The 14149-nt window shown below is 37.8% G+C and overlaps 2 protein-coding genes across 3 annotated transcripts; one reads left to right on the top strand and one right to left on the bottom strand.

Annotated features, from left to right (window-relative positions):
- Positions 1–118: 118 nt before the first annotated feature.
- Tace (ADAM 17-like protease Tace) lies at positions 119–7410 on the bottom strand. 2 transcript variants are annotated; one of them, XM_076816734.1, is made up of 14 exons: positions 7092–7408; positions 6869–7007; positions 6679–6779; positions 6471–6592; positions 5633–5783; positions 5381–5565; positions 4615–4809; positions 4383–4521; positions 4146–4300; positions 3969–4049; positions 3685–3893; positions 3378–3616; positions 3181–3296; positions 119–3112 (listed from the first exon to the last, which is right to left on the bottom strand). In XM_076816734.1, exons 1-14 carry the CDS (start codon positions 7147–7149, stop codon positions 2804–2806), a joined length of 2199 nt encoding a protein of 732 aa, XP_076672849.1. In that variant the 5' UTR covers positions 7150–7408; the 3' UTR covers positions 119–2803. The 2 variants fall into 2 exon arrangements, with proteins under 2 accessions (XP_076672849.1, XP_076672850.1); XM_076816735.1 differs by lacking the exons at positions 119–3112; positions 3181–3296; positions 3378–3616 and having other exon boundaries at positions 3756–3893; positions 3969–4069; positions 7092–7410.
- A 777-nt stretch (positions 7411–8187) lies between these two features.
- Positions 8188–11604, top strand: Mora (cysteine and histidine rich domain containing protein). Its single transcript, XM_076816121.1, has 4 exons — positions 8188–8527; positions 8676–9238; positions 10796–10984; positions 11078–11604. Exons 1-4 carry the CDS (start codon positions 8449–8451, stop codon positions 11267–11269), a joined length of 1023 nt encoding a protein of 340 aa, XP_076672236.1. The 5' UTR covers positions 8188–8448; the 3' UTR covers positions 11270–11604.
- The last annotated feature ends 2545 nt before the right edge of the window (positions 11605–14149 follow it).

Genomic DNA, 14149 nt, shown 5'->3' with positions numbered 1-14149 from the left:
AAATAATTCTTTTCTTGTACTTGAATTTCGATGGTGTTAATATAAAGTGACCAGATATTTTCTGTTCCAATGCGGGACAAGCAAGCAAGCAGAAAAAAAGGGTTAACAGATCCGTGAGATCTTTTCCGTAGTTTATTAAAGCATTTACAATATATTTAAAAATACATACTTGTGATTACAAAGTGATACATTGAAACGAAATTAAAAATATTTCTTTTTTCACAACAAAAAATGTAGAGGAAACAGTAACTTTATGCCACTGCGAAAATGTAAAAGGTTACATGTCCAATCCGGGACACTTTTCAATATGGGACAAAGGGCTCAATTGCGGGACTGTCCCGTCCAATGCGGGACGTCTGGTCACTTTATGTTAATATCACTTTAAATAAAATCGTGGGGCACGATATTTCATAACAGGATATGAATCATACCTTAAATTAATACAGAAGCTAACATCGAAATGAATTTGTTGTTAGAAAGTTTTCATTCGCATTAATGAAACAAAATATTTTAATTGCGGGATACAGATTGTAATGTGACTTAAAATTGATAAACTGTAGTTAATGATGTTCCACTTACCAACCCATTCTTTAACTTCTGGTTGCACAAGGTGCCCCGCGATTTTATTTAAAGTGATATTAACACCATCAAAATTGAAGTACAAGAAAATAATTATTTTTTAGTTTTTAATTTAGTCTTTACTACATTTTTAATAAAATCGTTTAACATAACATTTTTTTTTATTTTCTAGTTTTTAGTGTTTGTGGATTTACATTTCACAGCTCAGGCTTCTTTACAAATATCTTTTATTGCTGTACACAGTTTAACAGTTTGCTTAAACGTGTAGTGCTACAGTCACTAAAAAATAATTCTTTTCTTGTACTACAATTACATACGTGACGGATCATTTCTCGATAAATTGTGTATTTTCGGTAATCGCGATGCGACTAGCGTCCCGAACTCAGCGGCTTTTTGTCGTTTCCGTAAAGAACACGAGTGGCTGATTTCAAGTCGTTTGGATTTGTGGTTATGGGTTATATTTATTGATGACAGGGTAATTTTTTCACCTGTTCGGGGTTAATTTTTTTTTTAAAATATTGCATTGTCATCCACACTACGCACGCCTGCAAAGTTTCAAGACAATTGGATAGTTGGAAGTGGGTTAAATATGAGTTGCCAGATTTGAACCGTACATACAAACAGAGGATCGAAGCTGAATAAAATCGTTTAAAAACGCATACACTTCGTTAAATGATTTTATTCAACTGCAAACTCACTTGATTAAAAAGTTTTTATTTCTTTTTATGCAGTTAGTAAATAAAACAATATAAATATATATAAAGCTATATAATAAACATTTCGATTAAAAAACAATTCCGCGAAATATATATACTGTTGTTCATTTGGTCTATTTTTCATTAAATTCTAGATGTCGAAAATATTTATCATAGAAATAATATTATCTACTCACATGAAAAACTTTCTGTATATATATAAAAAATAAAAAGTATATAGCGCGAGGAAAAATAATGCTGATCAATTTTAAGTCGCGGTAGAGGATATAAAAACTAGCATTTTAAGATAGGGAACTATGGTTTGGAAACGCGCAATTACAGTAATGCTTTGCTACGCGTCACTAAATTGACTACGAATAGGTGGAATTTCTGAATTCGGCAAATTAATTTTGCATCCTACGTTGTTAAAAATAGTACGTATATTTTCATGTTTATGGGGCCGATTTAGTGTCACGAAGATTAGTCTTATTATATGTACATTTCTAATCCATAGTTTCCTTCAGGGTTGCCAGACGATCCAGTACACGTACTGGCATATATCGACGCGCGTTACGAATAGTAGCACGTTTCATTTTTTTCTTACGTACAACTGCATGTAGAAAAAAATGAAACGTGCTACTTTTCGTAACGCGCGTCGTATGACGTCACTTAGTTTGGATTGGCTTGGCGTTAGCATGACGTCACGGTGTCACCAACCAAATATAAGTACAAAGAGGAGATATAATAAGAGGCGTCACTCCGGGCGGAACCTTTGAAGTCCTTACTTGACCTTGGCATTTAAATTGGTTGTCTATTCGAGCGGGATATTCAAATCGAGTAAATGTACCTTACCGCAATTTGCTGATTATTGCCGAAGTTTACCGTGATTTACCGATCATTGCCGAATGGGCATTTAAATTGGTTGTCTAGTGATTTCCCTAGTTTATGTCTGTCCTTGTCGAGTGACGCCTCTTATTATATCTCCTCTTTGATAAGTATTTCCCTTCTCCTACACCATATGATGTCATATAGGCCAGCACGCCGCCATTTATCCAGTACACCTGGCAACCCTGGTTTCCCATCTCAAAATACACTTTTTGATCTCTTCTACGACACCTCAAAATTTGTCAATGTTATTTTCTCGAATCCTGTATAAAGTAAGAGAAATAAACAGACCCGGTTGGTTGCGTGTGCAAAGTACACAGGCGCCGCAAGAAAAAAAGCTCCTAAAAGACTTAAAAAAAAGAAAGAAATTTTTAAGCAAGCCAAATTTGTACGAGCAGAACTAAGGCACAAGTAAGATCATATTGTAGAGAGGTTCCCATTTGATTTTCATTTCCTGTTCTTTTTATTCGCAATTAATCCGAGAAAAAAAATGTTGAAAAGGCGCCAGACATTTATCGCACACGCAAGAAAAACACCACGCGCCGGGCCTGGAAATAAGCATTCATGACTAGAAATTTCATAATATATATATATATATATATATATATGTAGCACTTCCGCGTATGTGTATATAAATAAAACGTTTATGATTGTTGCGTGATCTGCTGTATCCTTTGCCGCGGCCCGCCTATGTAAATAACTTGTCTCTGTTCTTCCGGATGAATTAGTTCATCTGTATGTTTCCAGCGCCATTTTTTCTCACTTTCTCTAACACGTCTGTGATCAATGTAGCTAATAACACAACTTGTTGGAATCCATATGATGGCAGTAATAATTATAACAGCTCCGACTATATTATCTTTCAAGAACCTCATGACCTTATTAATATTTATGTCTTCGATAATGTCCCAGAATCTTTCTACCACGTCCTGAATGGTTTTCTCACAAATGCCCTGCAAGCATTGCTTATCTTTCATATCTGTATACAAACGGCGCAATAAAATTCTTTAAGCAATGTTACCTTATTGCAGAAACCCTGGATGCAAGGTGTGCCGTCAGGTAAAATGTCTTGCGGATCTATAGGAAAGCACGTTTCATTTAAGCTCATTCGACAACATCTTTTACAGGCATCTCCAACTGCAAATAAAAATCCGGTATGAAGGCATATTATATTAATTGCGCTATGCACAACGAAGGTGCAATAAATAACGAGCATACTTGTGTCACACATGCAACTTTGTAAGCCTTGCGTCTCGCAATATGGTACACATTTTCCAAGTCTGCATTGGCCTCTCTCGAGGCAACCTGTACCATCTTTCATCGGTGGAGATCTAGGACATTCGCTAGATGCTCCCGTACAGCGTGATTCTTGCTCGCAAGTAGCGTACTGCGCATCTCTGCATTTCACGCCTAATGGCATAAATGCACAACCTTGGCAGCACGGTGAATTTTTGTCGCTGTAAAATTTGTTACATTAGGTAACGCTTGAAAACCTCAGGAGGAATTTAAATATGCAGACAATTACCTGCAAACTGCTCCTTGATTTCTACGAAGTTTACAATTTTTATCACAGCAAGCATCGTTATCCTCTGTTCCCAATAACCCTGCATCGCACTCTTCATCTCCTTCGACCCGCAGATTACCGCAAAATGATTCTTCCGGTTCGGAAAAACAGCGACCCGACTTTGCTAGTAAAACTTTCCTAATGGATCTTAAACTACACGGCGAAAAGCGCTGATCCATAAATAATTCATAATTAATATTTTCTCAGCATTATTTTGTACGTTATTTGCGTTAATTAAACCACACCTTATTATTAACATCATACCCGCTAACACTGTAAGTGTACATTAAGTACGAGCCTCCTTGACTAGCACTCGGACTGCATTCCTGTTAACAAATTCGACTTGCTTAAAGAACAAGGACTGTTACTTCGTGATGTTTTTAAACTGTCTGACATTTAATGAATAAAAATTAAACATTTACTGTTATATCTGGATCATGCTCAGAGCCCCAATTATGTCCAAATTCGTGAGCAGTGACTAGATCAGCTTCTCTTGTAATCACCCTTTGTCCATAATGATTCCTGCTAGAACTCAGCCCCGAATTCAGATACAATGTATAGCCGTTCTTGAAGTACTCTAACGCATAAAGACATTAAATAAAATTTGACCTCCTTCATAGCGTACGCGCGACAAATTAACGGAAAATTCTTTAATGTACCTGGTGTGCAGATACCACCTACTGAATTCCTACGGGGTGATCCAACATACGCTAATCCTAATATACCGCCTTCAAATTTAAGATCGGTAAATAAATGTGCTAAACAAAAATCCTTGTGACTATATTCTCGACTGAACACCTAAATACCATTTGGATAAAATTTCAAAACCGTACTTTCGTCATTAAAATCGTAAGACTATTTTGAATGAAAATAACAAAGATGCTGTTATACCTCTAGTAATGTGCGCACATCCCATTTTTCCCTAACCATATTGTAATGTGTTTCACCACCCCTTACACGAGTTGGTTCGCTATGAACGACTATTTTTTTAATAACAAAACCCATTCCCTTGAATCCATCTTCCTCTTGCTGTTCCAGCCATAAAGTGTCATTATAAATCTTATGTACTCTATCGATTAAACTAATCTGTAAAGTATAAACAATTTGTTACTGGATAAGGCGAAATCATCATCTTTTCCATTAAGGGGTCATTCTAGTAATCACGCCGCAAAATTCGGCAACATTCGTATCGTCGGCCGTGAAACAGTCGACGGCGACGAGAAGATGGTTGTGTTAGTAACGTCTGTATAGGTAGATTTCAATGTATTATGCCGAAAGTTTTGTTATTAATATCTCAGAAACTAACAAATATCCGGAGCTAAAATTTTATATTAGAGGTTCTCTCTCCCTCCCGCCCAACCCCTCCAAATTTCGGTTCATTCCGGTGGTTGGATAATACCGTAGTACAGCCGAAATCACTCCCGCCAGGGAGGTATTTCTTTTCAAAGACGCGATTTTGAACTCCAGATAACATTAAAAAAACACAATTAAAAGTGTATTTAAAAAATTGTTCCGTATACATTACAAGTAGCTTAATAAATGAAAAAAAAAGTTTGACATTGTAATTCATTGTTTTCACTGAGAAAAAAAGCCTGAATGTTGCCGAATTTTGCGGCGCGATTACCAGAATGACCCCTTAACTGTTACGGTTGCTTACCAAATAATTAATTGTTGTTTTTGTACTGCTAGCACCCATTTCTTGATAGAAACGGTAGTCGGCAACTAATAATAAAGGGCATCTCGTTTTTGTTGGTGTGTATTCGTAAGTTTCTGTCTGCCTTTTGGTTCTGGAATGTTGATCTGATTTCAGATCAGTTTCTCTTTCGTCGTTTATTGGAATGTCTGTAGTACAGATTCTTGCGTGAACATCTAATACAACGCTGCGTAAGTCTTTATAGAGGCCACAAACCTAATTCTTCTTTCACGTATCCACAAGTTTTTGGAGCACCATGGGTATGACCTTCTCCATTTTGAAAGTGTTCCCAACTCAACTGAACATCTGATGTTTTATAAATAATCATTGTTTCATTCCCTAAGTGAGGTAAGTGCCTCCAAGATGGCTGAAATGGATAAAATGCTTTACAATTACTACAAAAACATAAATTGAATAATATTACCGTATTATTTAAGGGGGTACGTTACCCTCAAAATTTTCGAAAATTGATTTTTAGGATGTTTGCATATTCCGTTAGCTACATCTTTTCTACGTATTTTAAGCGCAACCGGGCCCCGAAATTCCAAATAGTGAAGGAATTACAGTAAAAAAATGTACGAGCCTGCATATGAGATCGGACAACGATGTCCAACTTTAAACGCGATTTCCCAGAAACTACGTTTTTCAAAACGGTGAACATAAAATCTCGAAAACCGCTGCAACGATTTGAATGAAAATTTACAGGGAGTTGCAGAAAACTATTCCCCTCCATGTATTGGAAGCACATTTTCAATATAAATTCTTAAAAAAAAGATAAAAAATATTTTTCCTGCAAAAAAAAAGAAAAAATCAGAAACATCGTCCATGATACGGTGCATTGCGTACACACTCTCACATTTATATTTCTAACTTTTTTTCCTATAAATGTATTTAAAATTTTCTTTTTGCGCATTAAAGTCAACGAAATGACGCTTAAAAGTTAGAATAAAAATTATCTCTATATTCATCTAGTACTTCAGAATATGCGTTTGAAGAAGGGCATGATTTTGGGCTGCTGAGGGTAACCTACCCCCTTAAACGATTCGACATGTACCTCGATGTGAAATGTTTCGTCGGAAATCGTAATACTGGCTGTAAGAACTCCATTGTCGATATGTATCTGTGCCTGAGAATCAATTTCACCGAACACACGTCCATGATAAAAGCTCTCGTGGTCTTAAAATGTAAAATAGTTTAAGAGTGCATTAATGAAAAATTACATTGAATGGCACAATAATTGATCTGTGTTGATATTGTTTTACCCAAATGTATAGTTCTCTCTTTCCCGTCTCCATTAATTTCGTACGCTTTAAACTTCGAGTGAATAACTTCTCTTCTTGGTGTTAAAATTAAACGAAAATATCTAAGGACAGAAAACGCACGTTAGTGTTTTCCAACAAAAAAAGTGAAAGACATTGTAATAGTAATATCTTATGTAATTAAATGTCTTACCGTCCATGGGAATAAAACTCTAATTCGTTTATTTTATTGTAAGGATGATAGCTATGTTGAATGCCTCGTTTTACAATTTTGTGTTGAATATGGGACGCGTGAAGTGTCTCATAATACTTTAGATTTCTATGAATACCATCTATAATAACATATTTGGTAAAATGAATTAATAAATTCAAAGTTAGTTGTGTTTACTGTATAGTAAAAAGATTTGAAAACTCACAACTGTTTTGTATAATAAGAAATATATAGTACGTTAAAAATGAATTTCGAAGGTCCATGTTTACTAAAAATATCTCATATTACTAACATGTTCTTTAGTATTATATTTCGAAGGTTATGCTTCATATTATATGCAGTTTGTCCTTTCCTCTATAATCTTTCCAAGAAAAGGTGACAGGTGTAAACTGTCTTCCTTGAGATAAAAAGCATATCAATTATCAATACATTGCTTCACTGAACATGTATATATGTACATACATATGTATGCACAGCCAGCTCATTCGATTGAGCTACTCCAGTACTCCAAACAGTCCTCCACATGCTCTAAATAAGGTATTGCACAAGGTGTCAAAACGGCTTCCCTTCAGAAATTTGGCAACGTTGCATGTCACTAGAACCGCTTAGTTATGCCTAGTGACATGCAACGTTGCCAAATTTCTGAAGGGAAGCCGATTCTGGCGCCTAGTGATATATGTAGCCGCTAGCAGCTCACTTCACATGGTTGGCATTTGTAGCAGGATTGCCAATTTGGCTTTTCTAACGCCAAATTCCAGAATTTTGTTTTTTTTCAACGTCTTGAAAGTCTGAAAAACGTCTTAAAGACGGCTTATAGACGACGTGTGATATCTAGGATATTTAATTATAAAGTTTGATACTAAATTCTAACATTTATTACCTATTTTTTTACCGCTTGTTCAACAATTTTTACTTTTTGATTGGTTTTTATTGATTTTAATTTTCTCTTTCTACCAATTTTGCCGCCCCCAAATTTGCCGCTCTGGGTAGTTGCCCCGCTTGCGCCTCCTAAATCGGGCCCCGAATATTCGTAGGTATATTCTGTACCGTTATTTATTTATACTTTATAAATATCGTTCTTAATATTATATTCGCATTAGGATTATTATCAGCGTAAAACTCGAAGAAATTCTGTTACAACAGAAGTGAAAAATTCAAACGAGTCGATTACTGACATAACGGCCACGGCCGTGTGATGGCCGTGTGGCGCTGCGGTCCGCACCACAAAATCTCGCTTCATAGATGGGAATGCCGTCTTTCGTGGCTCTTCCACTGTGTGAGTGCAGGGATTGTTCGAGAACTATTTTTAGTCAGTCTATGCATGATACATCATGGGTGTATGTATGTGCAACATGTCGCATTTAGAAGGCAGCTTAACATTCTCTAGAACATGCTAGAAGTTTTCTGGAACCGTGAAACAGAACGCTGCAGTCAGTACGCGTCAGTACTGGTCAGTACTTACTAGTTACGGTCAGTTACGGTACGGTTGCTCCTTCGTGAAGTTGACATAGCTGTGTTTATATACAGCACGTGTCATTAAACTAATTTAAGTTAGATTAAAAATGTCGCAGGAGGCAACTTTGTTGCATTGCTACCACCGTGGGTGTGGGAAAAAGTTCGATCCAACTGATAATAAGGAAGGTTCGTTATCCAGTAACACTTCGAAGAACTTTTAAAGATATAATGATATGAAATAATAGTGAAAGAAATTTAATCGTTCTTCCTCCAATCCTCTAATAGTTAGGGAACTATACGATCACAGAGAGGTGTTTTATGATTACCTTTTTAGGAGATTGTATTCATCATCCTGGTCATCCAGTATTTCACGACGCTTATAAAGGCTGGTCCTGTTGTAACAAAAAATGTACAGACTTCACCGAGTTCTTAAACATCAAGGGCTGTACAAAATCATGTCATTCGAACGTCAAGCCACCGGAATCGGAGAAACCTGTTGTTGACAAGTCTAAAACTAACGAGATAATTGAAGTGAATGCTAAGCGCCTTAATAATGGGCCTGCTTTAAAGAGACCACCTTTCGATACGCCGCGAATCACCCTAACGCCGACCGTGTCGTCTACTTTATTAGAACAAATTAAAGGATTAACCACCTCTGCGCAAAGCAATGTACTGGAGACAAAAGTTCAAATTGGTCAAGGCTGCAAGAATAATTCGTGTAAAGCTGTATACCATGGTGTTACGTCCGATGATGAAATATGTAATCATCATCCCGGTGTTCCTATTTTCCACGAAGGGATGAAATATTGGTCCTGTTGCCAAAAGAGAACTACAGACTTCTCTACGTTCTTAGAACAACCGGGGTGCACGCAAGGAAAACATACGTGGATTTCCAAGGTACACTGATATTACAATTGGGATTAAATGTTGAGTATGTACAGAGCAAGTTAATATGAGCTGCCATCTGAACTAACTCGTTACTTACTGATTTGGCCACAAATACTGTTACATGAAATATATCGTATTTGGTGGGGCTCGTCGAACAGAAACATTTCAATTATTTTATACCTTATAGTTTCTCAGATATCAAGATGACCTTAAGCTCCATGATTGGTGCAGGATACTTTTATCAGTACTGCGTTATAGTCGATAAAAGGACGAATTTAGTGCCCTATAGCAAAATGACCTTGAGGTGACCTTCAACTGTTTAAAACCCTCATGAGTTATTTCAGGTGGCAGTTCTTATTGTCTCACCCTGTATGTTATGTCTAAGACATATATTTCATACTCCTTATTGTCCTTTTTACCATCAGTGGCATATTGTATCTTTATACCATTCCATATAAGAGTAGACCTATGCCCCCACCGATTTGCAACTGATCTGCGCAGCTCCTCTGCGCACGCGACTAGTCGTAACGCTTTCTCTGCTGATTTCCTACCAATCAACAGCCTTCTTAGAGTCATCGTTGCACGGAACGTGTCTACTCTTAAGGGGTCGTGCTCAGTCAGGAGTCCGAAAAAGGGTGGTCTTTGGAAATTTTTTACTCAAAAACTATAACACATTTCTCAAAAAATCTTTTTTCTTTTTAAGGATTGCATCTAGTACCGTGCATCGTAATTTTTTTATTTAAAAATATTTATCAATAACTAAGTTACTGTCCATCACTCGAAGGTTCTCTATAAAAAAGGCTTCTGTGGTGACCACTGCTGCTCGAAAGTCGATCATCAAAAATAAAAAATTCAAAAGAATTTACTTATTATATTATATTATCTAGTATTTGAACGAAGGATTTTTCGAAATATTGATTTGGGAAAAAATGACTGATGTTTGAAGGAAGAGTTTCAATTTTTATCATAATACGTGCCTGATTTTCATGAAGTAAAAGGAAACTAAGTATCGGATAAAAAAATCCTTTGTTCAAATACTAGATAATATAATATAATAAGTAAATTCTTTTGAATTTTTTATTTTTGATGAACGACTTTCGAGCAGCAGTGGTCACCGCAGAAGCCTGTTTTTTTTAGAGAACCTTTGAGTGATGGACAATAACTTAGTTATTGATAAATATTTTTAAATAAAAAAAATTACGATGCACGGTACTAGATGCAATCCTTAAAAGGTAAAAAACTTTTTTGAGAAATGTGTGATAGCTTTTAAGTAAAAAATTTCCAAAGACCACCCTTTTTTCGGCCTCCTGACTGAGCATGACCCCTTAAGTGGAATTCAGTATTGTTGAAGTCGCCATGATACTTACTAGTTACCGTGTTAAAGATACAAAAATACAAGATTCCATTTAATATTTGTCCATGTAAATATCCATCTGATATTTGTGATGTCTTTTAATAAAATGCAAATTATATGGTCCAAACCAGAACCATTGTAAATTATTAATCGCGTAGTAGTTAAATATTTCATCGGCTTTACTAATTGAAAAATAATTCCTTACTTTTCAGAATACCAGTAAAAAAACGAAATGCAGAATGGATTGGCATCAAACAGGGACATTTGTTGTAGTCTCTGTTTTTGCAAAAAAATATCAACCAGACCAGTCGACCATTAAAGTGAATCCTATACGTTTATCGATAGATTTATTCTTTATAGAAGAGAATTCAAGATATAATTGTGATTTAGAATTAAGAGGGGTATACATTTCAGATCTTTAAGTGATTCTTACCTAATCACTCGAGGAGTGTCGTATTCACTGTGTAATGTTGTTTAATTATTTGTTTTTATAGATCGTTGATGTTGCGCAGAGCAGTGTAAGTATGCTTCCTACTAAAGTAGAAATTAAATTGAGAAAAGCGGAACCCGGATCATGGGCGAAACTCTATTTTCATAATGCAACGGATGGGCAAACCGAAGGGAATGGTCAAGACGATGATAACATTAACGTACAAATTCAAGCTGTTGATCTTAGCGATCTCTAAACATTCGTATCCGAATGTTTCATTAAAGATGCAATTGCGATACATGTACCTATGTTATTTTTAAGGAAAATATGTACTTTTATTTGGACATACAATGGAATATTATTTTCTTAATGTTATCGGAATTGTATTTCCGAGGAAATGTGAATACTCAGTGTTTACTCTGTTATTTGGATAAAGAAAATCTCTTAAGAAGACTTTCCCCAAGAAAGTTATTTGAAATTAAATTTTGTTTATATTTATAGATTTTCCAAAATTAATAAATTCTTGTCATTTAAACTATTTAATATGCTTATAAGATTTTAAAATAAATATAATAAATTTACTTTGTTAGATGGAAGTAATATATTCTAACCCAGGGCTCTCCAAGGTCGCTTACGCGTAAGCTCGGGGTTCTCCCACTCTCATCCGCGTTGTCAGGGATACTGCGAAGACGCTAGCCCGTCATGGCAGTCTTTGTACGTCGCGCGGTCTCCTTGACAACGGAAGGCACGCTGCGCGAAAAAAAGATTGGAAGGGGAAGCAGGCGCGTGAGGGGCCCCCAGGGGGACCAAGCCGTCTTTGTTTGGCTGAAGTTTTCCCGTTTAGTTAGCACCGTATTGGTAGGAGGCGCTAGGTACATCACACACACATACCTACGTGTATCAGTGAGCACGGCACACAACCTTTCGACGTTGGTGAAATGTTACCATGACGACCGTCGTCATTTAGAAATGTTTGGCGCAGACACGAGGAAGTGTCCTCACTTTCCCTGGTTTACCCTTTCTAAGGCCGTCTGACCATGGATTGTCGCGTCAGTGACGCGTATGCAGCAGATAGAAGGATATACAAAGCAATTGAATATATTTTCTTTTCCTAAGAAAAGAAGAAATATTCAATTTCAATGTTTATCCTTCTATCTGCTGCATACGTGTCGCTGGCGCGACGATCCGTGGACAGGTTTTAAAGTAAACGGTACATTACACGTATACACATACACATACGTCCCGATTCACACCAATTCACACATTCACAGTTTAGTACGCACCTCATTGGTAGGAGGCGCTACAAACTCTGCTTCAACTTTCGTAAGAGGGAAGCTTGGCCCCCCTGGTTTTGAGTCATATGACCAGTGTTATAGGGAAATACCCGCGCAGTGGCAAGATGATAATGGAGGGGGAACGCCTACAGCAGTGGTGCTGGTGGTAGTGGGATTGGCAAAGCTGCGATACGCTACCTGGTGGCGACCTACTCCTTTAGGTTCTGATTTTCACCACCAGGTAGCGTATCGCAGCTTTGCCAATCTCAATATGCGTGCGTGAGACGCCACGATGGGAAACGAGCCGACGCCAGCGCCAAGCCAAGCCCAGTGAGGCCACGACCAACTAGCGTCGCCGAGAAGTAGATTCTTGACGCCAGCAGAAAGCGAGTGACGCCGTGGCCAACCAGCGTCGACAACATCCCAGATACATACAGACGTCTAAAGACCCAAAAGACGTCCTATAGCCGTCCAGACCTAAAACGGACGTACACTAGGCGTCAAAACGGCTTTCCTTCGGAAATTTGGCAACGTTGCATGTCACTAGGCATAACTCCGCGGTTCTAGTGACATGCAACGTTGCCAAATTTCCGAAAGGAAGCCGATTCTGGCGCCTAGTACAATTGACGTCTTTAAGACATCTGTGCTATGTGGGATATTTCCCGGCGACGCTCGTTTCCATCGTGGCGTCTCACCCATACATTACCACCACTCCTGTAGGTGTTCCCCGTCCCAAATAAGGTGGCCTAAGAAAATGTTGCTTAGCACACGGAAAAAGGTCTGCACCGTTTTCAACGGGGTACACCTACAGTAATAACTGTATATTTGGTTGGTAACACCGTGACGTTGGTGACGTCATGCCAACCGATGCCAACGCCAAGCCAATCCATGCTAAGTAACGTCATATGTCTTAGTAAGCGTACAGACTTTCCTGGCAACCCTGGTCACTCCCTGCGCGTAGTGTAGGGGGATGCAGGAGGGGAACACTACAGCTGAGGCGGTAATTGTGCGATGACACCGTGACGACATACCAACTCAGGTCCATGACCAGTGATGGGTACGTAAAATACTTACGCATCGTATAATACACGTATAACGGCCGATTCCTTCACCTTCAGCCTTCTGTAATCTTCGAGTTAGAGTTATGTTCCACATAAATGCCACATGATAGCATCCAATTGGTCGTTCACTGACCGGGACTTTAGTCGGAGGTGAAGAAATCGGGCATAATACACATGTATTATAAACGTGTATTACTGTAATTTACCCACAATAGTGACAGAATTGGCGGATTGGTGGCAATATTCACCGCGCTGGAAGACCGAAGACTTCCAAACTAATCTACGGGGAGAATAGCGACACCGCGTTGGTGTCGCGCGAGATTTATGCTTAAGGAATTGGTAACGTTTAAGTTTCGAAACTTTCCTTTGTTATATAAAGAGACTTCTGATGTTACAGATGTTATCTACCTCGAGTGCTTTCTTTGTGGACCTGCTCCGACAATATAGAGCCTAGTAGGGAGGTACTCCACATATTTTTCAAGCTTTATTTATTATATAATGCACGCATGCGTAGTTGTTCGAATTCGAATACTCCAATCAGGTTATGCAGTCTATTGTTGCGGTTTCCGCTGGTTAAATATGTGTGATTGCGTGAAGTTAGCTATATGACATAGAGGTATCGAAACTAGATGTAGAGCGAAATTCAAAATCCTTTGTAGCGAAAAGATTTATTATAGACATGTGGGTTCGAAACGAACAACACATCTGGAAGGTTTTAAACGAGATTGAAACGGAGGACGAGGAAGAGTTTATTGCCAGGACTCGCAAACACGTAGAGCGCGTTGTGCTTCTCGAGGGTTT

This window comes from Andrena cerasifolii, chromosome 7, assembly GCF_050908995.1.
Source record: "Andrena cerasifolii isolate SP2316 chromosome 7, iyAndCera1_principal, whole genome shotgun sequence".
NCBI classification, from domain to species: Eukaryota; Metazoa; Arthropoda; class Insecta; order Hymenoptera; family Andrenidae; genus Andrena; species Andrena cerasifolii.
This window is presented reverse-complemented; position numbering and strand designations above follow the sequence as displayed.

Coding starts and splice junctions, on each gene's coding strand:
- Tace (XM_076816734.1), bottom strand. CDS start 7,149: ATGGACCTTCGAAATTCATTTTTAACGTACTATATATTTCTTATTATA. Junction 4,522..4,614: donor ATGTGCGCACATTACTAGAG/GTATAACAGCAT, acceptor AATGGTATTTAG/GTGTTCAGTCGAGAATATAG. Junction 4,301..4,382: donor AGGTGGTATCTGCACACCAG/GTACATTAAAGA, acceptor TTTATGCGTTAG/AGTACTTCAAGAACGGCTAT.
- Mora (XM_076816121.1), top strand. CDS start 8,449: ATGTCGCAGGAGGCAACTTTGTTGCATTGCTACCACCGTGGGTGTGGG. Junction 8,528..8,675: donor TCCAACTGATAATAAGGAAG/GTTCGTTATCCA, acceptor TTACCTTTTTAG/GAGATTGTATTCATCATCCT. Junction 9,239..10,795: donor AACATACGTGGATTTCCAAG/GTACACTGATAT, acceptor CTTACTTTTCAG/AATACCAGTAAAAAAACGAA.